The sequence below is a fragment of the Diabrotica undecimpunctata genome, chromosome 3 (assembly GCF_040954645.1).
Source record: "Diabrotica undecimpunctata isolate CICGRU chromosome 3, icDiaUnde3, whole genome shotgun sequence".
Lineage (NCBI taxonomy): Eukaryota > Metazoa > Arthropoda > Insecta > Coleoptera > Chrysomelidae > Diabrotica > Diabrotica undecimpunctata.
In genome coordinates, this window is record NC_092805.1 from 52,471,140 (window position 1) to 52,497,058 (window position 25,919).

The 25,919-nt window shown below is 32.2% G+C and overlaps 2 protein-coding genes across 6 annotated transcripts in view; one reads left to right on the forward strand and one right to left on the reverse strand.

The window, feature by feature from the left end:
* LOC140436799 (proton-coupled amino acid transporter-like protein pathetic) overlaps positions 1-10,300 on the forward strand; it is a 119,555-nt gene extending 109,255 nt beyond the window's left edge. For all 5 annotated transcript variants that reach the window (XM_072525898.1, XM_072525900.1, XM_072525902.1 and 2 more), the window contains exons 7-9: positions 2,099-2,407; positions 4,894-5,045; positions 9,876-10,300. In XM_072525898.1, the coding sequence (XP_072381999.1) occupies positions 2,099-2,407; positions 4,894-5,045; positions 9,876-10,284 (870 nt within the window). In that variant the 3' untranslated portion in view covers positions 10,285-10,300. The remainder of the gene's footprint in view (positions 1-2,098; positions 2,408-4,893; positions 5,046-9,875) is intronic.
* Positions 10,301-17,986: 7,686 nt separating this feature from the next.
* The window catches only part of LOC140436800 (calnexin-like), a 38,594-nt gene continuing 30,661 nt past the window's right edge, over positions 17,987-25,919 (reverse strand). The window contains exons 8-10 of the mRNA XM_072525903.1: positions 25,690-25,830; positions 25,340-25,510; positions 17,987-19,040 (exon numbers count right to left, since the gene is read on the reverse strand). Coding sequence (XP_072382004.1) covers positions 18,981-19,040; positions 25,340-25,510; positions 25,690-25,830 — 372 coding nt within the window. The 3' untranslated portion in view covers positions 17,987-18,980. The remainder of the gene's footprint in view (positions 19,041-25,339; positions 25,511-25,689; positions 25,831-25,919) is intronic.

Genomic DNA, 25,919 nt, shown 5'->3' on the forward strand with positions numbered 1-25,919 from the left:
TTTCTCAAGTGAGCTATTTTTGTTATTAGTCAAACACTTTATAGTATTTCCCTGAATAAGTTGAGGAGGAGAGAACTGTTTGTCTCAAGTTGGTCATTCAAAATTATATTTTTTCTTTAATTTCCATAAATTCTAATAATGATATCTTAAGGCCTTAATTTTGAATGTGAAGAATTTGAAATTGGTTATTAAAAGAACGATTATGATTTAGAAGATTATATACGGTGAAGTGCGTAGGTAGAATCTGTTTTATATTATTGAAAGCCCTTTTGTCTTCTGCTATCCGTTTGTTAAGGGTTCTACCCGTTTGACCGATGTAAGTTTTAGGACAATCGCCACAAATAAGTTTGTACACACCACTGTGTAAGCGCTTTTTCTTTAGGCTCTTGTTGTTCTTAATATATTTGCTTGAGTTGTTGTTTGTTCTAAAAGCTGGCATTATTAATTTCCATACAGAACAAAAATAACAAAAAATCTATAAAACGACCATACGACCAATAGTGGTATATGCTTCAGAGACATTTACATTAAGAGCAAGACAAGAAGAGCAACTGAAAGTGTTTGAGAGGAACATTATGAGAAAAATACTGGGACCAAAGAGAGAAAACGATGAGGATGCAAGACAATGGATGAATTACAAAATACAAGAATGGATGGGTCAAGATAACATAGTAAGAGCAATAGAAGCACATGGTATGGACACATAATGAAAAAAGAGAAGAAAAATTCGTTAAGAAATACAACGGAATGGATATCATTAGGTAAGAGAATCAGAAGCAGATCGAAACTGAAATGGATACAAGTGGAAGAAAACTTAAGGAGTATGGAAATTCTGCCTATTTAGCTTACAGCGCCCTGTTAGCAGACCTACTATGGCTTTGACTGTTTTTCTGTCTTTGCATAATAGTCTTCCGTAAATTTTGGTGAATGTTTCATAATGAACTATTTAGCCTGTCTTTGTCCTGATGAATTCTTCCACCATTCCAGGGATTTGAGAGTTACCCAATGTGTTGTAGTCGTTTTTGTTACCGCCTCTGCAACGCCGGAGCAGGGTTTCGGTCGAATATAGAAGATCCTCGTGGTATATATATACCCCCAGCACAGAGTTTAAACCTGAATATTTAGATAACAAAAATAGTTGTTCAAAGTAAGCTTTGGTTTTCTTGATGATTAAATCTTGTATATGACTTTTTGCCAATATCGGAATAGCACCTTGTCTGTTTTTTTTTGTAATTTACCAAGAAAATGTTCGTAGATGTCCTGATTTAACCAGATTTATTTGATTAAAAATTTAGCATTAAGATTAACTGCGCAACATTGATACGAAGCGCTCTACATTCTGAGAAATCATTTGCAAGTAGCTACTGTTACTTTCTTACTACTTTAGGACATCCATGAATGTATCTTATGGTACAACTTTCATTTTATTCCACATTCTTAGATTAAAGTTCGGTTTTTCTTTCTTAAACTAAGCTTATACTTTGATTATTAACAATTTTAATAAATTCTTAACGATAGCCCTAACAGTATAGACAACCTTTAATTTTCTGCAGGAACCTGTCTTTTTTGTACCAATCCTAATGACTTATTTAACTTTATCTAGCCCATCATGTTTTCGATTTTCTAACCTCACTTTCTTAAAACTCAAAAAACTCCTCTTTTTTCTGGCGTTTTGTCGGCAACTGGAGCAGACAATAGCAATTTTGTCTTAAACTATAAACTTTTAAAAGATAAACTATTACAAAACTGTTATGGTAGATACTGAAATGAAAATGTTATTATCTACTGCTAACTTTGACCATAGAAGTGAGCTCTACTGTATAAGTGAATGTAAATTTTGGCAATTTAGATAATTATTTTCATTCCATTAAGAGTCATGGGCACGCACCAAATTTCAAATTTCGTTATATGGAAATGTTTTATTAATAGTGAAAATGAGGCCTTTCAATGCAGGAAATATAATATGTCCATAGCTTACAAAACTTTCAGTACTAGATCTTTCTAAGCTTCATCAGATATGCCAGATTTATAAATTAAAGTACTTTGCATTGTTTTATTTGTACGATAATTATATATTTTATTTGTTTTTTTTTTTTAGCTCATAGCACCGTATTATCCACCGGCGGCAGACTGGGGGTTGTATTTTAAGTTAATGGCACTAGCAATATTGCTCTGCTTGTGTCAGATCCGAGAACTGAAGCATCTAGTTCCATTATCATTAACCGCTAATATAACTATTGTAATAGCTTTTGGAATTACTTTGTATTACATTGCCCTTACAATTCAGAAGGTAGATATAAAAGAACGACATCTATACACAGACGTAGCAAGTCTTCCGACATTTATAAGTACTGTTCTTTTCTCTATTGAAGGAATTGGTACGATTATGCCTGTGGAAAATTCAATGGTAAGTTATTACACATTTTATATGTCAATAACCAAAAATATCTTTTTCGTTTCATTCTTTTGTCATTTCTTTTAACTTATGCATAGGTCTTTTACATATTCTGGTAATTTGATCGATCCATCTTGTTAGTGATCTTCCTCGTAATCTTCAGCCTTCTATCTTTCCTTGGATAATAAGTCTTTCCATGTTTTCTGTGTCTGCCCTCATAACATATCCAAAGTATTTTAATTGTTGGAGATGGACTTTGTTGGAAAGTCGTGTGTTGACCTTTAGCCCATTTAAAATTGAATTATTTGTCCTGTGGTTGGTCCACGAAATTCGTAACATTCTTCTCCAACAGAACATTTCAGTCGCGTCTATATTTCTTCTTTCCGCTTGTCGTAGGGTCCAAGATTCACATCTGTATGTCAGTATTGGCAGTTCGTGAAATTTGAGAGTCCTTCCATAATTTGGCCATCTTTCCTACAGCGACTTTTGCTAAATCCCATCTGTGTTTATTTCTTCCTATAGTGACATTGTGTTTGAGATCAATGATCCAAATATAAGTATGAGCTCACAAGACCAAACCAGTCAATCGTGGTTTTGCGTGGATGATTGTTGTGTAGTCTATCCACTATCATGATCTTTGTCTTTGATATGTTTAATTACAGACCGAATATTTAACTTTCGTTTTCAACCAGAGCTATGGGATCAATTAACTCTTTTTGACGATTTGCTCCCCATATATATTAAATAATTGTGGAGACAGTATACATGACACCCTGACATCTTGTTCTGGATGGAATTCATTCGAGGGTGTGTCAAGCACTTTAACTGTTACAGTATAGTGTTCTTAAGTGTTGTGGTACGCCTACTTCTTTAAGCATTTGAAATAAGTGTTTCTATTTGACCCTGTCGAACGCTTTGCGATAATCTAAAAATTAATGTATAGTGGGATATTGAATTCCCTAGATTTTTCTACCATTTGTCTTAGGTTCAGAAGGTGTTCTAGAGTACCTCTACCTTTGGTAAATCCAGTAAAATACCTCTTGGGTAATTTCTCTTTGTAGGAAAGTTTTCAGTCTCTCATTGATTATATGTAGCATTATTTTGTTGGCATGAAAGATACAGGAGATGATTTTGTAGTTGTCGCATTTATGGAAACTGCCTTTTTTATGTATTGTAGTTATTGTAGATTTTGTCCAGTAGTCAGGCCAATGCTGGAATCCCATATTTTGTTACATAGCAAGTGATGCAATTTTATTCCGGTTTCTTCTGTGGCTTTAAGCTTTTCTGCTGTTATTATAGCTGGAACTGGTGCTGTTATACTTGAGTTTACTGATCGCCCCAGTCTTATTTCATTCTCGAGTATGTTAGGTTCTTCTTCGATTTCCTCAGAGGTTTGGTGAATAAGTTTCTGGTGTTAATCCTCTTTATATAGATCCTGGCAACATAAACTCCATACATCTTCTACTATATCTTCTCTGTTGGTTTTCAGGGTTCCTGTGTTGTCTTCAACGGCCCAAATTCTGGCTTTAAAGTCTCTTGTTATGTAGTGAATTTTTCTAAAAAGATCCCTTGGTTGATTGTTTTGATCGTGGCTCCCAATTTCTTTGCATATATTTTGATAGTATTGCTGTTTATCAGCCTTGCATCTTCGTTTTATTTATTTGTTAAGGTCTCTTAAACTAACTTTTTCCCTTTCATTACGAACACCACTTTGAGATAGACTTCTTCGATTCTCAATTATTTTAAGGGTATTATCTGTTATCCAGTAATTCTGTTTCATAGGATTATTTACCTTTGATAGATTAATTGGTGTTTTTACACAATGTTTAATAGTCTCCCATATTTCTTGTGATACACCCTTATCAATAAAGGGAAAACTCTTTTGCACTTCTTGAAGAAGGTTGTCTTTTCTTAGTTATATCCTCTTTCTCTCTCTGTTGGGCACTTTGAGTTTGTGCTTTACTTTAGCTACGAGAAAAGTATGATTTGATCCAAATATCACTTTTGGACATAATCTGACTATTTGGCTTAATGATCTCCAGCGAATGTTAGTAAGGATGTAGTCAATTTGATTTCTAGACCTATCTCCAGGACTTTTCCAAGTATAAAGTCGGCATATGTGGTGTTTAAATCGAGTATTAATAAAGGAATAGTTATTTGTGATAGCAAACTTGATTAAGAGGTCTTCTCTTTTGTTTCTCTGACCTATGCCGAACTTTCCCAGTACATTTTTTAGGTCTTCATTCTGTGTAGTGTTGCCGACTTTTGAGTTAAAGTTCGCAAAACAAAAAATCGCTCACAGCTTTGAATTCGATGACAGATTGTTGTAATAGCTATACTGGATAAATTTACAGCCTTTTTTAATATGCATTTTATTTTTACATGTTATCCCCCGAATTAAAAGGTCGCGAACTTTCAATACATTTTTATTTTAATTTTAATTTAAGTTATTAAAATATTTTTAGATTTTATTAAATTGTATTGCTCATTATTCTTAGGTGACTCATACTTTTGTGGGACCTGTGGGAGTATTGAACGTAGCAATGTTTTCTGTACTCTCTGTATACACTGCGATGGGCTTCTTTGGTTATTTTGCTTTCGGCGAGAAAACGGAAGCGGCAATTACACAAAATTTACCTAATGATAAAGTGTAAGTATTAATAATAAAAATTTACCTAAATATCTGTTCACTCTATCCACGGCTTATATGTATACAAACCTTCACTATAATCACTATCTTGGTAAATATATATCTATTTTTATAATAATTTCTAAAATTTTGAAAATATACAAAGAGATTAAAAAATTTCAAAACGTTTTCGGAACGATCGTACCATAATAAGTGATACCTGAAAGTAAGTAATTCCAATTTAATTTAATGCAAATATTAAAATTTTCACTAATAATATAAAAAGGTAGTATAATTATTTAAAGCATTTGCAAAAAGTCACTAACAATCGTATAAAAGCCTTTAATTTACATATAAAAAGTTAAATAAACTTAAAATTAATCGACATAATCTCGATGATAACATGGAAAAATTAACATACTGAACCCTTACTTGAAAATAACACGTTTGGATCAAGTGAAAGTTACCAGCCAACTGAGTTGAAAGATCAGAAATTGATATCAAATAAAGCTTTCATGATGTCAAAAAGTCAAGACATGATTGATAGCTACAGTACTGTGCAAATTAATGGAATCATAGGCTGTTTTAACGAAAAAACAGTTTCATTAGAAATAAATTATATTTTGACAAAACTATAAAGGTAAACTTACATCATTTAGTAAAAAATATGTCCCCCTTTGGCTGTAATTACTACTTTTACTGCATTTTTATTTTTGTAGTAAAGTCGATTTTGCGCAGTCTAGCTTTGTAATTAGCCCATAAATTTTCAATGGGGTTGAGGTCTGGCGAATTACCGGCCCAATCTAAAAGATTAATCATCTTATTTTTCAAAAATTCCATTTTTGGCTTTGACTTGTGACAGGGAGCAGAGTCCTGTTGAAGAATCGCTCCTCCTTGGAGTTGACATTTTTGGAGTTCTGTGTCCAAAAGCTGTTCAAACATGGATTTATATTTTTGGCTGTTCATGATGCCTTTGATTGGTACCAAAAATCCAACCTCCATGTATTAAAAACATCCCCAAAACATTTTTTTGACTTGATGTTTTACGGTTTGATCAATATGGATTGTCAGACTTCCTGACGAATTTTGACCGCTTTCCCTGAACCATAAAGTGAATTCCATCTGTAAATAGGACTTTTCTCCAGTCGTCTACAATCTAATTAGAATATTTTTTGGTCCACAATAGCCTTTATTTCTTTATTCGTTCAGTTAGAAGCTGTTTTTTTATGTACGCATTGCCCTTCTACCATTCTCCAAAAGTATTTTCTGAACAGTTGAGCCATGAATCACTACACCTGATGCTGCTAGATCCTGTTGGAGCTCTTGGCTTGTTTTGCTTGGGTCCAATTTGCTTTTTCGAAATAAAAATCTTCCATCTGCTGGTGGTTTTTTTCTCTTTCTTCCGCGTTTTCCTAACTTATTCACATTCATTAATCGCGTTTCTCGTTTACGCTTCAAAATCTTGCTTACTACACTCTGACTCACTCAACACGTTCTTGCGATTTCTTTTTGTGACATAGAAGTGTGTTCACTTAACGTGATAATCTTTTCACGCTTCCTAGGCGTAATATCCATGATGGAATTAAACGAAACAAACTCACTAATTACCAAAAATAACACAAAATTGTACAAAACAACACAAACTTGTAAAAAATGTCCTAAACCACCCTCAAATAAATGGCGGAGAAAAGTAAGGTTATGTTTTGAATGCTTGGTCAGTTGTAAATGTGTGGACAGTGTTGTCAGCTGTAAATATGGAAAAATGTAACAATGATTCCATTAATTCGCACAATATTGTATTTTTGTGTATTAATCACAAATTAAATGCCCATTTATAGGTAGTAGTTAATAAAATAATCTACGAATTTTTAATTTTTGTTTAAATTGATGTGTGAGATTGAAGATATTAGTATGAAAGTCTTTAAATTATCAACAGGTAAGGTAGGCATCATACTGCCCGACCAACCGTCCGACAGCGAACAACCAACTTTTGTATTTTTATTTTTAAACTCACATTTAAACTCATATTCTTGTCCCATCGACCGACCGTCAAAACGTCAGGAACGTGTAGCAACATAACCACATTTGTGTAATATTATTTTACCGTGCTTTTTGTAGAAAATTGAATTATAGATAGAATTAGCAGCGATAATTCTACTGATAAATTGTTCATCACTTATTTGATGTGAAGACGTCTTCGTAGGCGTAGGACATTTTTTTAAAAAGACACCAACAAGGAGAATTCTTTGTGTTATATACCATTTATTAAATTATTCTATTAAATTTCAAAATTATTATCGCATGAGCAAGCCCAAATTTTATAGGTTAATTACAAATTTTGAAATGTCAGTGGTCAATGTCATTGCTCAGAATAGTATAAATGAATGCCAAATGTTTCATATTCATCGACCAAACGATCAAATATTCCAACAAGTCCGAATTTCAAAACTGGACGATCGCGATCAATCGCTGTAAGTGATGGACGGTCCACCAGTCTGACTCTACGCATATATTTTCATAGACTCGTAATATTGGTCGATCGTGGACGGTCGGTTTGGTCGAGCCGACTGATTCCTCCCTAATGTAGATATAATTCAATTTTGAGATAATAAGAGTAATACTAAGATAAAATTAAAATTATACTAACATTAACTGCAGTAAAGAAAGCCATAGAAACTATACAAAATCATACATCCAATGTTCAAAACTGCAATAAACCAGAAATAAATACCAGATACATAGTCCAACGCTTATATCACTTAAATATAAAAAAGGAAATACGCAAAGATAAAAATCATCGAGGAATTCGTCTTAGCATATACGCGAGGGAATCATCATCGTCATCCAGCTTTAATTTATCACGTCCACTACTGGACATAGACTCTCTTAAACTCATCCATTCTTTACGTTTTTGTGCTCTTTAATATTTAAATGGGAATAAGCCATAATTAAAGGTTAAAGTACGTTTATTGACGTTTCAATTTCCACGTTTCAAGTGGAAATTGAAATGTCAATAAAAGTACTTTAACCTTTAATTGTGGCTTATTCCCATTTAAATAGTAATTACTTTAAAATGCCACAAGAAAATATAGCTTCAGAACAATATTTGTGCTCTTTGTTGCCAATTTGTAATTTTGCTCGTCCATTGTGAGTAGTGCATTCTCGCTATATGGCCTACCCAGTTTCATTTCAGCTCGGCTATGCGTTCCACAACATCAGCAATACTCGTCCTTCTTCGCAGATCTTCGTTTCTTATTCGGTCCTGCAACGTCACTCCCACGGTAGGGAATGTAGTTTTTTTGGATCTATAGAGGTTTAGGTATATAGAATGCTTCAACTATCATTAGTAGTTCGTTTTTGTTCACAGTTGTGTCCCCTGGGGTGTTTTTTGGCCTGTTGATTTCAATTTTTCCATATTGTATACTTATTTCTTGTTAAAACCTACATGCTTTTATTTTCCTCTACTATTTGTTTGTCTTTTCTTTGTAGTTCCTTAAGTGTTTTCTTATTGTCTTAGTGATTATCTATTAGTATTATTTATTTTTCTGGCAGCTTGTTTGCTTATATTGTTATCATTTTTCATCTAACATCTTTTTTAATATGGCATTTTGTAGATTGGCGTACTTTTCATCTTTTCTATTTCTTGAACAAATTTCGTTAAAACCTGTTTTAATACATTAACTATTGTTCGATTTAATGTATTTATGTCGGTAATTGGTGTTGCACTCTTTAATGTATATATTGCTTAAATTATTTAATACTCATTGACGTTGTCCATTTCGTCTGCTTTCGTGTTAATGGTTAGATCATTGAAAAGAGAATTTTTCATATAACAACATAAAAAATGCAGAAATATATAATATAGTTTCGAAATTGTACCCACTAAATTCCAAGAAATGGTGATAAGTTATTCTTGATCTTTAGTAAGACAGGCTTTCTAGTAAGGTAGCGCTAAAAAAATCTAAACAAATATGTGGAATCAGCCATAATACAACTGAAGAATTCAAAACCGCCTCTAAGGATTCAAATCCTCTGATAACAATATTACCAGAAGGAGATCTATAGCAGTTTAACAATATATACTAACATTTTATTTAATTACGCTTTAGCTCAAATACCATTTATTTCATAATGCTTGTCAGTAAAATATTTCTCGAGGCTTATTACAGCACAAGATAGAGTGTTTTTCAGATTGCAGTATCACCCCAATACCTGAGCAACATTAATTTGCCGCTAGATAAAAATCAGGTATACAATAATAAATGATAGATGCTGAGAGGTTCCATATTTCAGACAAAAAAGAAATCTATAAAAAAACTATTGATTTTATCAACACTCGTTATATTTGAACATAAAACCATAGATGCTTTAGTTTGCTCCCAAACACAATTTCACTTTTTTTAATTGTTTAATTGTTTGAGAATTCACATTATATTTATTACATTTTATATTTTTTCACAACTATAGTTTTTTATAGTTATGACCAAAAAGGCATTAAAATGGTTCTTCGATATTAACACTTAAAGAAAATTAGGTATATATGCCAATAATTGAATTTTATTTACAGACTGTAAGATTTTCTTGCATTTGCCGCATTACTTTTTGATTTTAGAATAATTTGAATATTATTTGAATCTCTCTAGAATCTCAGTTAATATTTCAAAGATCTAAACAGTCTTTCTAGTTTCTTTAACAATCTTATAAAGTCAAATTGTATATTTCAGATGTCTTCTTTATGTGTGGTAGAATAATAATAATGTATAGTTCAAATAATAATCCAGTTAAATTCATTCTTACACGAAAGATATATCAATTTTAGAAGGTAGTTTTCTAGTTGTTTGATTGTTTCAGGCCAGCACAAATAGTTCAAGCTTGCATCACCTTGACGATGATACTAAGCTTCTGCCTCGTCTACTACGTACCAACTGAAATTACGTGGAAGAAAATTGAACCTCGCATTTCACAGAAAAGGCAGAACATATACAACGTAATAATGAGAATAGTAACCGTCACTCTCATCATCAGTATCGCCGCCGCTGCTGGGAGCAAAATGAATATCTTAATCGATCTAACGGGCGCCATATTCTTTTCGATTTTAGGAATTTTCGTGCCTGCTGTTGTAGATACCATGATTAATTGGAATGACTGGGGTACTCTTAATTGGATTATGTGGAAAAATTTGTTATTATTTGTAGCGTTTTTGGTTTCAATTATTTCCGGGACTTACAGCGCTATACACAATATATTAGCTAAAACATAATAAAATGAGACTTAAATATTTGTGTTTTATTTCATGCAAATGTAAATTCTTATGCTTGATGTATTACATACCTTGTGAATTTTGTTCCCATTTCCAAGTTGACTTTGTGAAATTCTTTTTTTTTTAGTTACTAGTGCCAACTGCGAGAACCAAGTGCCAAAAAAGACTGGATGACACAAGATATTATAAAGCTCATAAGAAGAAAAACGAAAATACAGAAATACAAATAAAGAAAAATATAAGTAAATGAATAAACTAGTAGAAACGTAGATAAAGGAAGCTAAAGAAGGCTGGATGGATGAAAATTCCAAAGAAATCGCAGAATTTAATATAAAACACGACACAAATAACCTACATAAGAAACTAAAAAAAATTACGATAAATACACGTAAGAGAACACCACAAGTCATAAAAAACTCAAATCGAGATCTCTAATTATCAAAAGAATAAAAACAAGGTATGTTGGTAGGAATACATCAAGAACTTATTTACAGATGATAGGGAAGAAATAAATGAAACATTACCAACTGATTAAAATATATTGAGTATCTAACTAAATTAGTTAATAAAATCTACAACGATTGTCAAATTCCTGAAGAATAGTTAAAATCTATCTTTTTACTCTTACCCAAGAAAATAATCCTAAATTTTGCGATGAATACCGATTAACTAGCCTCATGAGCCACGCTTTAAAAATACTACTCAAAGTTATTCAACAGCGTATATATAAAAAATGTGAAGAACAATTAGACAACACACAGTTTGGATTTAGAGGTGGAATGGGAACAAGAGAGGAATTGTGCGCAATGACGGTACTATTACAAAAATGCATGGAATATAATAAAAACGTATTCATATGTTATATATAGATTTTCAAAAAGTGTTTGACAGAGTTCAACATAGTAAACTCATACATGCATTGAAACACATACACCTAGATCCCAAGGATGTTAATTTAATCAAAAATCTATACAAGAATCAAACAGCGGTCGTAAGGGTGGAAGATAGTGAGACAAACGAGGTATAAATTCAAAGAGGGGTCAGACAGGGATGTGTGCTGTCGCCACAATTATTTAATGTGTACTCCCAACTAATATTTCAGGTGGCACTTTAGGTTAGGTGAAATTAAGGTTTAGAAATTGAGGTGTAAGGATTGGGGGGAGCATCATTTATAATATAAGATTTGCAGACGATACCGCAATCATGGCAGAAAATATAGGAGATTTACAAATTCTTATAGAAATCATTAACAGAGAAAGCAAAAAGATGGGACTAACAATGAATATAGATAAAACGAAATACATGGTGATCTCGAAAACCCCTGTTGACAACATACATCTGACATTGGAAGGTAAACCGTTAGAGAGGGTCGACAAGTATAAATACCTTGGAGCAATTATAAACTTACAGTTAGATCAAGATGAGAAGAAAAAGGTCAGAATTTAAATAGCTCGAAAAGGATTTATAAAATACGTCAATGTTTACAAATAAGAAATTGAGTATGGTTATCAGATTGAGGTTCGTCGAATGTTATGTATGGTCACAACTGCTATATGAGGTAGAAACTTGGACCCTGAAAGCTCAATCCGCAAAAAAATTAGAGGTATTCGAAATGTGGCTATATAGGCGTATTCTAAAAATTCCTTGGACTGCAAAAGTCTCAAACGAAGAAGTGTTAAGACGAGTTGGACATGGCAGAAAGCTTATGAACACAATTAAGATAAAGAATAAGAAAAACATTGTATCTGGGCCACATTCTTCGAAATGATAAATTCTTCTTATCATCATTGCATGATGATAAGTCATCATGCAATGAAGAGTAGAGGAAAGAAAAGGCTTGGTAAGAACGAAGAAATCTTGGCTGCGGAATATCAGAGATTGAACTAACCTCAGTGTTGAACAGATATTTCACGTTGCAAAAGATAGGGAAACGTCTAAAGAAGTGATCGCCAACCTTCGTTAGAAGACGCCACAATAAAAAAAGTACGTCATGAGCAGCGTATTTTATTTTAAAAAATAAATGAACGAAATAAAATTATTGTTCAAAAATTAATTACTATTAATGGAATTAAAAATATTTGGGGCCACTTTTTGACTGACAACCTATTACTGTAAACGCCACATGCGCGCACCTCTAGTCGAAGAGGTGGACAGTGGCGTGATTATGCTTATTATATAATTAACGGCACCGAATAATTAGCGCTGCGGTACTGACAGCGTGGATAAATATGTAAACAAGACAGCATGAATTGGTACGGAAATAAGGATTTGCGCTCACAAATCACCTATTTGCGCTGGATCTTCGTAACTGGCGCCTACTGTATCAATGTATTCTCCTCATTTTAAATGTATGAAAAAATGTGAGTTTAATTAACCACGTTATGAACGTAGTGATCTTGCAGTGGGATCTTGAACTATGAACTAGTAAAGTATATTGATAGTTCGTAACACTACATCACTCTCCATAATTGTCAAAATATTATCAGACATACACTTCAAACTTGCAACATAATTTTAAGAATGTGCTTATTAATAAACGTTTAGAAGCTACCGAATATTTTAATAATCCTACATATAATATAAAACATGATAATTCAAAAGGTAGTCAATGAAATTTTTAAAACGCAAAAGGTGTACTGAAGGTACAGAGATCTGATGACTGATCATCGAGCTTGATTTGCCAAAACCCTTGTTTAAAGCCTAGCAAAGTATAGTATTTCTTTTGAATAATTTTAAGCGGATTGTAGAAACTTAATTCTCTTTTCTACATTAGTTTATTTAATAAATAAACAATAATAATTAAATAATTCTCACTAAAGTAAAGACATACGATCAGCACGGCATGCCTTCTTCTTCATGCTGTTTTGTATCCCCTGCGCCTGTCAGTTTTTCACATTTAAACTAAACTACCCTTAACGCATTTCGTCTTTGTCTTCTCAAATAAAAGCAAGTAAATAGGTCATCTCACGCTTCTCAAATAGAAGCAGATTTCAAGTTAATTTTATTTTATAGTTAACTTAATTAAATTCAGTGTTAGTGCATCTAATATGTAAGTACCTGAAATTATTCTTTAATACAGAAGAAAATCGACAGTTTTTGTGCCAATATTTCGTAAATGCCAGTCCGACACAAATTACAGGGTTGCCGGATATACAACTAAACTTTTTTGCTCTATAAATCGCATTTATTTAGTTTTTAGAACAATTAATATACACAGTTGTGTATTTTAAGAACATTTTATTAAATTTGAACATTTATGTTTTTTATTATCATTCGAAAGAGTGATTTGTTAGCAATGCCGATACTGCTATTTATTTAAATAAAAAATATTTCTACTGGAAATCTTATTTTAATGATTATCTTTTTAATTTTACTATTTACTACACTATTAATAATCCGCAATTTTGCGACCTATTGGTCGCTGATCCTTCGAGATTTATATTTATTTTTTATCTACCAAATGTAGGAAAGTGAGAATATAGTTTTAAATATTTGCTTTTAAATCATCGAACCAGCTACCTCATCGTTTCCCCTACACGGATATCTTCAAATCTTGGTTATAATTGAAAATCTCTTGTAATTACTTTATTAACTCATTAGCGCCTAACGGTACCATATGGGCTCGTTAGAAGGTGGTTTTTAAAACGTAAAGAATTTTTTGTAGTGGGGACTCCGAAGCGGTTTGAGTGGTCAGACAAGTTCAGTATATGTCGATACATGCCTAGGAGAGTTTGTGCGAACCAGTGGTAAAAGTTTTCGTTTGTTTAGGATATTTGAATACATGTGATAGTAATATTCGTGAAAAATATGGGCATCAAATTTGTGTAAGTATTATTTAACTCTGAAAATATTATCTAGCTAATTGCATTTATACGTATATTATCAATAACATGTGAAGGAATGTTATTATGTAAAAACTGTTTTTGTCTAAATTATTATGGCTATAAAATTTGCCCCTAAACATAGGTGTGCCCATATGGGCTCGTTAGGCGTTAATGCCATTTAAGAATAATGTGCTTTATTTTAGGGGAATTGCGCTTCAAGAAGCTCTAGATGTAACTTATGATGAAAGAAATGCGGTAGATATATATATATATATATATATATATATATATATATATATATATAAATATATAACTGTTTTGGATGGGTTGGAGTCAATAATAGGGCTATTGGTTAACTATTTTTTTAATCTCGAGCTTTCAATTGTGTTTACAATTATTATCAAGAGCTAAAAAAGACAAAATACTTACAAGGTTGAACTAAAAAGAAAAAACAATTTTTGTTAACTTACCAAATAAAAATTAGTTTGGTAAGTAAAAAAATCACTGCTTACATGTTCAAAATATTTTATATAAAAATGTTTTGATCTAAAAAATGTTTCTCCGAAAATTTTTATAATTTTGAAAACATTTTTTTAATATAAAAATAATTGAATTTATAAATAAGTTCAAATAGCAACCAATTACAAATAGCCTCAATGTCATAAATGCCAACATAAAATTTTTATCTTTGACAATTATATTGTCAAAAGTAAAACTTCGTTTAAACATTCTTTTTTGTTTAGTAACAAAAAGAAGAAGATTTATTCACCCTTGACAGATGTCTGAAAGAATGTGACAGATATATGGAGAATTGAATATGACATTTTACAATTTTTATATATAAATCATAAAGAAAGAATATAATTATATATTTTACTTAAATTTTGAATCTCAGATCTTTTGTTTAAACTCTTATCATTTTTGCTAATACAAACCATTTCCAAAAAAGTCCTTTTAAATTTATTACTTTCACTACATAAAATTTTAATGTTATCAAAATCCATAATATGGTCTTTATCGATTACATGTTCTGCCAAAGCACAAGATGGTTTTTTAATTCTGCATTTAAAAACCATCTTGTGCTTTGGCAGAACATGTAATCGATAAAGACCATATTATGGATTTTGATAACATTAAAATTTTATGTAGTGAAAGTAATAAATTTAAAAGGACTTTTTTGGAAATGGTTTGTATTAGCAAAAATGATAAGAGTTTAAACAAAAGATCTGAGATTCAAAATTTAAGTAAAATATATAATTATATTCTTTCTTTATGATTTATATATAAAAATTGTAAAATGTCATATTCAATTCTCCATATATCTGTCACATTCTTTCAGACATCTGTCAAGGGTGAATAAATCTTCTTCTTTTTGTTACTAAACAAAAAAGAATGTTTAAACGAAGTTTTACTTTTGACAATATAATTGTCAAAGATAAAAATTTTATGTTGGCATTTATGACATTGAGGCTATTTGTAATTGGTTGCTATTTGAACTTATTTATAAATTCAATTATTTTTATATTAAAAAAATGTTTTCAAAATTATAAAAATTTTCGGAGAAACATTTTTTAGATCAAAACATTTTTATATAAAATATTTTGAACATGTAAGCAGTGATTTTTTTACTTACCAAACTAATTTTTATTTGGTAAGTTAACAAAAATTGTTTTTTCTTTTTAGTTCAACCTTGTAAGTATTTTGTCTTTTTTAGCTCTTGATAATAATTGTAAACACAATTGAAAGCTCGAGATTAAAAAAATAGTTAACCAATAGCCCTATTATTGACTCCAACCCATCCAAAACAGTTATATATTTGTTCCAAACGAGTCACAAGTACTTCTTTTTTCTTATTCTTATATATATATATATATATATATATATATATATATATATATATATATATATATATATATATATATATATATATATATATATATATATATATATATTGAGCCTCGTGATAGTAATATCTTAACTGATGAAGACTCTGCAGATGAAGATGAGAGTGGTTTAGCAGACAATTTGTCGGCAGGAGAACTGAGTGCTCCAGCTGAGATTGTATTTGCGAACAAAGACAGACTGGGACTCAACCTTGATAATATTGATATTTTATCTGCATCAACTTATGTACATGTTCCAAATAAGGACAGTTATTCACTAAATATAGCCATCAAACCAGCAGTCACCAATTTTGTTGAAGGAGATTTGCAAACCGGTAGTCGTACATTTTCACCATGGGACTACCGGTTTTTTTATAGCGCTAGGAAAGAAAATCTTTTCCTCAATATGGTAGTTATATGCTTTTTTGCTTCCCTTTTTCAAAAATACCGTTATGGTTTATGTTTCAGCCGAAAATGAAAATAAGTCGGTTCTTGTTAAGAGGGAGTTCTTTAAGTGTGGATTTTTCTATTTTAGGGGATAGTTTATCCAATTTGAAAAAAAAAGAGAATCACTTTTCGTTGGGTAGTCTAAGAGATTAGACTGACTTTTGGTTGCGTCGTCTAAGAGTTTGGACGTATTTCTTTCTCTGGTAATTTATCTATAAGTGTGTATATATACACTTCTATTGTATCGTATACATTATAAATTAACCTCAGCGTTTGATACTAAAGTTGAGTACAGTTTAAATTCAGTGCTATTTAAGAGGCAACATCATCTAGAGTTACTGTTAGTCTTACTATTAATATTAGCACCAATTATCTCCAAAGTAGAGTAATCTACGGGCAATTTCGACAACATTTTCCTGATCGGTGGTTAAAGCTAACTACCAATCAATTCCTCTAAGGAACAACTATTTCATCAATTGCACTTTTCAGAACTTTCATATCTTTTCATTAACAATATTAATTACAAACATTTATTATTTAAATAAAAACTGTGCGAGTAGCTTCTTGTGAACCAAATGCGGGTTGGTCCTTATTTTAATTTTTGATAAAACCGGTTTTTATAATCTTGTCTCTGTACTTCTGCATTTTTATTGTAAATTAATTTAGTATTATTTTGTACTTGCTATAGATTATTACTTTTAAAGCCCATTATCTCGAGATAAGCCTAAAACATTAAGGAGAGATATTTATATGATCTACGCTTTTGGATATTTTTTTAAAACATCAAGTTCTCATTAATGTTATATTTTATTTATATGTGCATATATCTATGTCTATTATATTAAAAGATTTTGCATTTTTTTACATGTTACGGTAGATTTACTTGTATTTCTTGTTTTTGGAATTCGCCCGTCTGGTGATTCAGTTATTGAATATATTTTGTTTTGTTTACCTACGGGATTTTATTTATCTACTCCTAATACATTTCCTAATACTAGAATATTTCTGAATATTTGCTAATAAAAATATTTAACTATCACGATATCTTCGACCAGGAGAAAAATCAGGCTGTATATATGTTTGTAGGTAAGTAGGTGGATGTATTCCACCTTTATTTAATAATTAACTGTTAATATCTTTTCTTGTATTTGGTCTCAGAACCTAATAATCCCTGCTTATCTCTTTTCGTTTCTAAGGTTTCTTAATTTTTCCCTTGTAAGCCCAAAAAGTTAAGTGGCGCCCTTTTTCTTATCTTCTCTTATCTTTGGTAATTTTACCTATCTCTCTTGTTATCTATTTCTCTACCTTTTCTACTCCATCTTATTTTGTCTTAACTTTATTATTTCTTCTGTTGGATCCATTCCTGGTTCCAAAAGCTAGTGTCGAACACCCGACTCGCTCTCCACCAACCATCTAGCTGCCGTTCGCAGTGTCTCCATTGGTGACCTTTCTAGCACCATCCAGAAAAGGTTTCCAAGGTTACAATATAAAGTAATATACGTATTTAAGTTAGGTTTAGTAACAAACAAGGATAAATAAAATCACAAATTTTCTATTGGTATCATTTTTATTGGTCGAAGTATCCACAGAAATCGGTTTTCTTTTAACAATACAAAATAAAATTCAAATACTAAAAAAACATACTGAAACAGATAGTACACCGAGGAAACCGGTATTTATAAGAAATAGTACGTACTAAATGAGATATTAATGGCATACAAAACAGGAAATGGCTATATTTTCTATAAATCGGAAAATTCGACAACCACAAGAAACTCATACCAGTTATCAATAAAAATGTTCCACTTATTCTACTTCTGATGGTTTATGTATAAAATTAATAACATCAGAAGTTAGTTAGATGGTTTTCCACAAATGTTGGGAAAAATTTAAATAAAATACCAATTGTTCAAATAATTTGTTCACAAACAAAAATGTTTTAGTAATTTCATTCTAAGTATCTGAAAATTACGTCGCAATCTGTTTATAATAAACCAGGTATACCATGTTTAAAGTACAACTAATAAATACAGATTGGTTCATACAGAAATATAATTACATATTAGTAGCAAACTAAGCTGTCGAATTATTCCATTTATAAAAAATCTTCAGTTTTAATTAAATATCAGTAAAAAATCTAATTTGTATTCTTAAAATTTAATAAAACTGACCTCAAACTAATCAATGTTTATTAAATTTGCAATGATTTGACTTTTTAAAGCCTATGAAGTGTTCAAATGGTTAAGGTTACGAACATTTTTATTCCTACTATATAAAAAAGTGAATTTATAATAATTTGTCTATTGGCTAGAAATAATAAATACAACGCAATTCCTCCATCTTTTTATATGTAGTATATACAAGTCTTGGAACGAAAAGAACATATACAAGGTGATACCTAGTGACGATACAGTTTTAAAAAAACGTAATGAGAATTCAGCTACAATCGTACACATCAATAATTTAGAAAAAGTTCGATTTTTTCTCTTTTGGTGTTGACGAAAATATACACGAACATAATGCGATTCAATCCAATCGCTATTTATTCTTTTCTAACTTTCCTCTTTCTCGTACCATCTCCTGAAGGTTGGTTCTTTTCGCCCTAAAAAGATAATATTGATATGAAATACAAAACGTTTTTCTGTGAATGTAAAATTATGTCCGCACTAGAAAGTTAGAGGGACCGATAGTTACCTGACCGATATAACTGTACTTTACTTTTTGTTTGTGGCAATTATTGTAGACTTTATTATTTTTAATAAAAGGGGATGTCGATCGGATAGCCAAGCGGGCTGGGCGGCTGGCTTCTCCTTCGCTTCAATGCGAGAGATGTCAGTTCAAATCCCCGGCTCGGTGAACAGAAAACAAAAAGGCTAACGCAGTAGTTTAAAATTCTAAAATGAATCTGCGGCTTAGTCTAGAATATGCTGGTATCTGATCGGCCTATGGTGGAGCAGTACGGCAAGAGATAAGGGCTTGCGGCTAGGTGATACTCCTCCATAGATCCCTACCGGAAGGGCGTGGAACGCCTAAATACCGGGTATATATATATATATATATATATATATATATATATATATATATATAAAATGTGCACTCGTAAGTGAAAGGGATATTTTCGGTCAATTTGGAGATTAAAAAAGAAAAGAGTTGTGCTACTTTATCTTTTTATTGAATACGTTTCGCCCACTGTTCAATGGGCATCGTCAGTTCATCTAAAAGAATGGTATTAGCGATACATCTAATATAAAAAACAATAAGTAAACGATCTTACCTTTAAAAGATCTGTAGCATTAAGATATTAGTATGGTGAAGACACATCAAAAATTAATTTACTAAATAAAACAGCAAAAAACACAGAATGCCGGAAGATTCCCAATTTAAGTAATTTTATATTAATTAGTTTTATAATTTAACTTTTAAAAACATTGATGGATTCTAAAATCTATCAAAAAAAATTTAATTGTCAATTTTGGAATGTTATATTAACAACGGCAAGGCTAGGGATCTTGACTGTCATGATCATATCATGCAAAATAAAGTATTTGAAAGTTCGAATGTCAGAACTGACAATCAGATGGTGAGATTGAAGGAAAAGTTTTTTTAGATGCCAACATAAACCAACATATGTTGGCATAAAAAAAACTTCAACTTTCAAATACTTTATTTTGCATGATATGATCATGACAGTCAAGATCCCTAGCCTTGCCGTTGTTAATATAACATTCCAAAATTGACAATTAAATTTTTTTTGATAGATTTTAGAATCCATCAATGTTTTTAAAAGTTAAATTATAAAACTAATTAATATAAAATTACTTAAATTGGGAATCTTCCGGCATTCTGTGTTTTTTGCTGTTTTACTACAATGCTACAGATCTTTTAAAGGTAAGATCGTTTACTTATTGTTTTTTATATTAGATGTATCGCTAATACCATTCTTTTAGATGAACTGACGATGCCCATTGAACAGTGGGCGAAACGTATTCAATAAAAAGATAAAGTAGCACAACTCTTTTCTTTTTTAATCTCCAAATTGACCGAAAATATCCCTTTCACTTACGAGTGCACATTTTTTATATATATATATATATATATATATATATATATATATATATATATATATATATATATATATATATATATATAAGGGGATTCATTTACAGGTACTTTTTTTGATGGGGATTTGATTGGAGATCGTGCACGAATACTGTCAAACTGACATTTCGCTTTTGTTCAGTATTGTTTGACATTTCATGATGGAAAGAATTAGCCCAGCACAGCGTCTAGAAATTATTAAGTTGTATTTTGAAAATGGGAGTTCTGTGAGGAATGTGTTTCGTACGCTTAGAGAAATTTATGGTCCACATACTCGGTCTATCGAACGTACAATTCGCTTTACGATTAGTAAGTTTGAAACCCAGTTTTCATTATTGGATAACACGCGACCAAATAGACCACATTCAGCACGTAATGAAGACAATATAGAGGCGGTAACGGATAGTGTACTCGAAAATAATGAAGAATGGATTACGTCGCCGTTCTCAACAGCTTGGCTTGTCATATGCAACGTATTTTAAGTAAGAATCTTGGTTTAAAAGGATACAAAATTTAATTAGTGCAAGAGCTGAAGCCAACCAACCTTCCAAGTCGTCACCGATTCAGTCGATGGACTCTTGATAAGCATTCAGAAGATCCACTGCTTTCGAGAAAAATTTGGTTTTCAGATGAGGCCCATTTTTGGCTTAATGGGTACGTTAATAAACAAAATGCCCGTATTTAGGGTGATGAACAACCGAAAGAGATTCAAGAGTTGCCATTACACACTGAAAAACAACTGTTTGGTGTGGTTTATGGGCTGGTGGAATCGTTGGTTCATATTTCTTTAAAACAGAGGCCGGGCAGAATGTTACTGGGAATGGAGACCGTTATCGTGCGATGATAATGGACTATTTGGTACCTGAAATTGAAGCTCGAGGTCTCGGCGACATTTGGTTCCAACAAGATGGAGCCACTTGCCGTACAGCCCGTGAAAGCATGGCTTTACTGCGAGTACGATTCGGTGAACCAATTATTTCATGCTTTGGACCAGTGAATTGGCCGCCTAGATCCTGCGACATCTCACCTCTAGACTCTTTCTTTTCGGGCTACCTAACGTCCAAAGTCTACATGAATAAACCAGATACGATTGAGGCATTGGAGGCCAATATTACTCGAGTCATTGGTGAAATACCAATCGAAATGCTGGAACGAGTCGACGAGAATTGGAACTTCAGAATGAACCAACTTAAACGTAGTCATGGCCAACATTTAAAAGAAATTATCTTTACGAAGTAATTGTAAAGAATGGTTCTTTTGTATGATAATAAATATTTTCAAACAAAATTTATTTTTTTCATTGTTTTTTCTTGTTGAAAAAAGTTCCTCTAAATGAATCACCCTTTATTTTCAAAACTGAAAATTCAAACTGAAATTACTACACGTTTCTTTAACAAAACTGCTATTGAAATCCGAAAGGGGCCTTGAGTTTTTTTATGGTTTTCCCGGATAGGTGTCGCTTTTTTATTTCAAGAATCCTGTCAATTAGATGAGTATTTATTGTATTTACGTGTGTTTCCAGGTTGCTATTGTATTTACGTAGTTTTTAATGCACCTAGATTTCTAAGCATTTCCCTTTGTGGAAAGTTTATTGCTATTGGTTAATTTGTAAATGATCGTGGCAAATGTAACTCTGTCTTTGTATCTGTTTCAGTCAAAGTCAGAAAAAGACTTTCAAGAATGTAACGAGTCAAAACATGAAGGACACGTATCCCCCACCACATGCAAGTACTGCTTTTGTGACAACGAAACACAGCTAATCTGTTTATAAACGGAAATACATTTGTCCCTAGTCGTAAGGAAAAAAAGAGCACAGAAGAGAAATATCAAACCCAGACAGCCAAGAAACGAACGTTGGAACAACGTGGAAAATTACTGATTTTTGATCAGCACCTTTCAGCAAAGTTTCCAGAAATAATCAATCCTTCTAAATTATCATTATTAGTTAAACAAATAAAAAGGGAACACTGGCAGAGCTTAAAACAGATGGAACACGACTTCTACGGAATACAAAGAGAATTATGGAGGACAACGAAAAGAGAAGAATGAACTAATAAAAACGAAACACTTATTTACTTAAAGTGACGATAATGAACCACCAACACCAGGGGTGACGACAAACGAAGAAATAAATATTGAGGAGAAAGAGGTAAAGGAAGCATTAAGGAAATAAAAAAATAGAAAATCACCAGGAGAGGACAGAATACCGAACGAACTCCTAAAGTACGGAGGACCAGATCTGACCAAATAAATATTAAAACTAATCCAAAAAATAATAGAACAAAACAGAATTCCTCAAGAATGGAAAACGAACATCCTAATGCCTCTCTTCAAAAAAGGCGACAAATCGGACCCGGAAAATTATAGAGGAATTAATTTATTAAACACAACACTAAAATTAAAAATCACAGTGATAACAAATAAACTGAATAAAATTATAACACTATCAGAAGATCAACAAGGTTTTAGGTCGGGAAGATCATGGACCGACGCTATATTTATAATGAGGCAAGTGCAAGAGAAATCATTAGAATACAACAAATCGGCATATCTATGTTTTATGGACCTTAAGAAGGCATTTGACCAGGTCAAATTAAAAGACATTATCCACTTACTGTAGGCAAGAGAGATACCTCTAGGAATAATCAAAACGATCGAAAATATCTACTAAAACAACACAATAAAAGTAAAAGTAGAAGAACTAACCGACCCTATTGAAGTTGGCAATGGGATAATACAGGGAGATTCCCTGAGTCCTCTATTGTTCAACCTGATTATGGATGAAATAATAAAAGAAGTAAGAACTAAAAAGGGTGCCAAATGGGAGAAAAACAACTTAAAATAATCTGCTATGCAGACGAAGCAATACTACTCTCTAAGAGTGAATATGATTTACAACGTATGCTGCGCCAATTGAATATAACCGCCAGAAAATTTAACATGTTAATTTCCCCAAAAAAGACAAAATGCATGGTTACAACAGCAAATTTACTAAGATGTAAATTGGAGCTGGAAGGTCAGATAATAGAACAAGTGATGGAGTTTAAATATCTAGGAATCACATTATCTAGCTACGGAAATCTTGAAACTAAAGTGGAAGATAGAGTGAATAGACTAAACAGAGCCACAGGCTGCCTGAATGAAACAATATGGAGAAATAAAAATATCGAGAAGGAAATGAAAGGCACAATTTAAAAAACAGTCATCAGACGAATAATGACATACGCGGCAGAAACACGACCCGACACAGAGAGGACAATAAGCATGTTAGAAACAGCGGAGATGAAAACACTTAAAAAAATTGATAGTAAAACACTATGTACAGAGCTAGAAGTATAGATATACGACGTAGATGCAAGGTGGAGAACATCAAGGACTGAGTAAGAAATAGAAGAATAGAATGGAACGATCATATAAGTCGAATAACATCAGATAGAGTAGTAAAGACGCCAAGAGACGGTTCCCCAATAGGAAGACGACCAGTAGGAAGACCACGTAAACGATGAAACGGCAACTTACTGGATGCCCATTGAAAAACAGACAAAGTCATGTCTATATAAAAAGAAGAAGAAGAAATTATCATTATCTCTGCGAACCACGTGACCAAAGAACTGTAGAATTCGCTGCAGACATGTTGTGAACAGTCAAGTTGGTTAAGTGTCAAGTTAGCTTATCCGAAGATACTAAACGTTTGTCTGATGAGCTGTCCAAGGTATGCGCAGCATTCTTCTCCAAATCACCTCTCAAAGGCATCAATTGTTTGGCGTTCATGTGCGCGAAGAGCCAAAATTTCTGCCCAGTATACAAATATTGAGAATACACGTGCATTTACCAGTCTAATCTTGATTTTTTTGAGAGATAAACCGGTCGGTCTTTCCAAACTTTAGTTAGACGACTTTTTTGACATACCAATGCGTCTTCGAACTTTTGCTTCGCAGTTGCCATCGTTAGTTAGTTGAAGCTGTCTGCTTCCTGGTATTCCTGCAAGCGGTTAGTCAGCTGAATAGTGTTGAATCTGTCTACTACCATTAATTACATACTTTCCTTTATTAATTTAAGGCCAACTTTATGGCTTCCCCACTCAAATCTTTGCAGGAGATCTAGCATTTCTTGATCATGTACCGCTATAAGTGTAGTGTCATCATCAAATCTTAAATTAAATATTTTTCTCAGTCAGCGTTACTTCACCGACATATATTTTTAAAGCCATTCTCATCAAACGTTCGCCATAAATATTGAATAGGTGAAGATGAAAAGACACATCCTTTTCAAACCTCTCTTTCTGTACTGAATTGGTTTGAGAACTTCTGATCTAGTCATACTGTCGCCATATTGAACTGGTACAGATTTTTAATAAATGTCACCAGGTGTATCGGTGTACCCATCTCTGTTAAAATGGATCAAAAATTTATCTAGCTTGCACAATCAAATGCCAGCTGGTAGTCAACAAAGCATATTGTCAAAAATAGATTTTGTCATATATGTAATTGTATGTGTTACTGCAAATTATGTTTGACTAGTCCGAAGAGCCTCACTTGTTCTACATGTCGGGTCTAGGATATATTTATATTTCTCTTTATTTACTGAACAACTTCATTTATAATCAACGGTACTGATCCTGAATTGTACGACAAAAACCAAAAAGTGAATCAATTTATCCAAAATGAATTTTATCACTTGCGCGCAGAAGTGTCATTTGCATTACAAATTGGTTATCACAGACCAAGAAAGTCACAGTTAAAAATTCATAATGAAAATATAAAACGAAGCATTAATTTATAAATAAAACAATAGAAGACTTACCTCTTCCGGCTCCACGGTTTCATTTTCTGAATCAGGTTCAGAATTTTTCTCTTGTTCTTCGTCGTCGCCTTCCTCCTCTTCCCCTTCGGGAGCTTCATTCTCTTCCTCGACTGTCTCAGTCAATTCATCAGTCTTTTTTGTTTCTGCCGCTTTAATGAGCTCCTCTCTTTCCTATAAGTATTGTACAAGCTCAATATTAGCTCAAGAGTTTCTAACAACTACTGATTAAACAAAAAAAAAAGACTTAAACAAAAGTATCTTTTTTCCAAAATTAATAAAATTTTAACAATAAAACGTTTATTGAGTAAAGATACCTTTTTTAAGAAATTTTATTTGGTATACTACTTTACCTGGTTTTGACTAGCAGAGGAACTGGGTTTACAGCAAAGGTACAAAATAAATATTACAGGTACAGCAAGGACAAGAATGTAAACCGCCCATAGGAATGGATATTCGTTAGTAAGGCTAGCTAACCTTTGGACAAAGCTTTCCTGGCAAAATAAAAAACAATGTTACAATACTAGCTTAAACATAATAATAAGGCATGTCTGATTTATTTAACTATGATTTTAATTTTTGT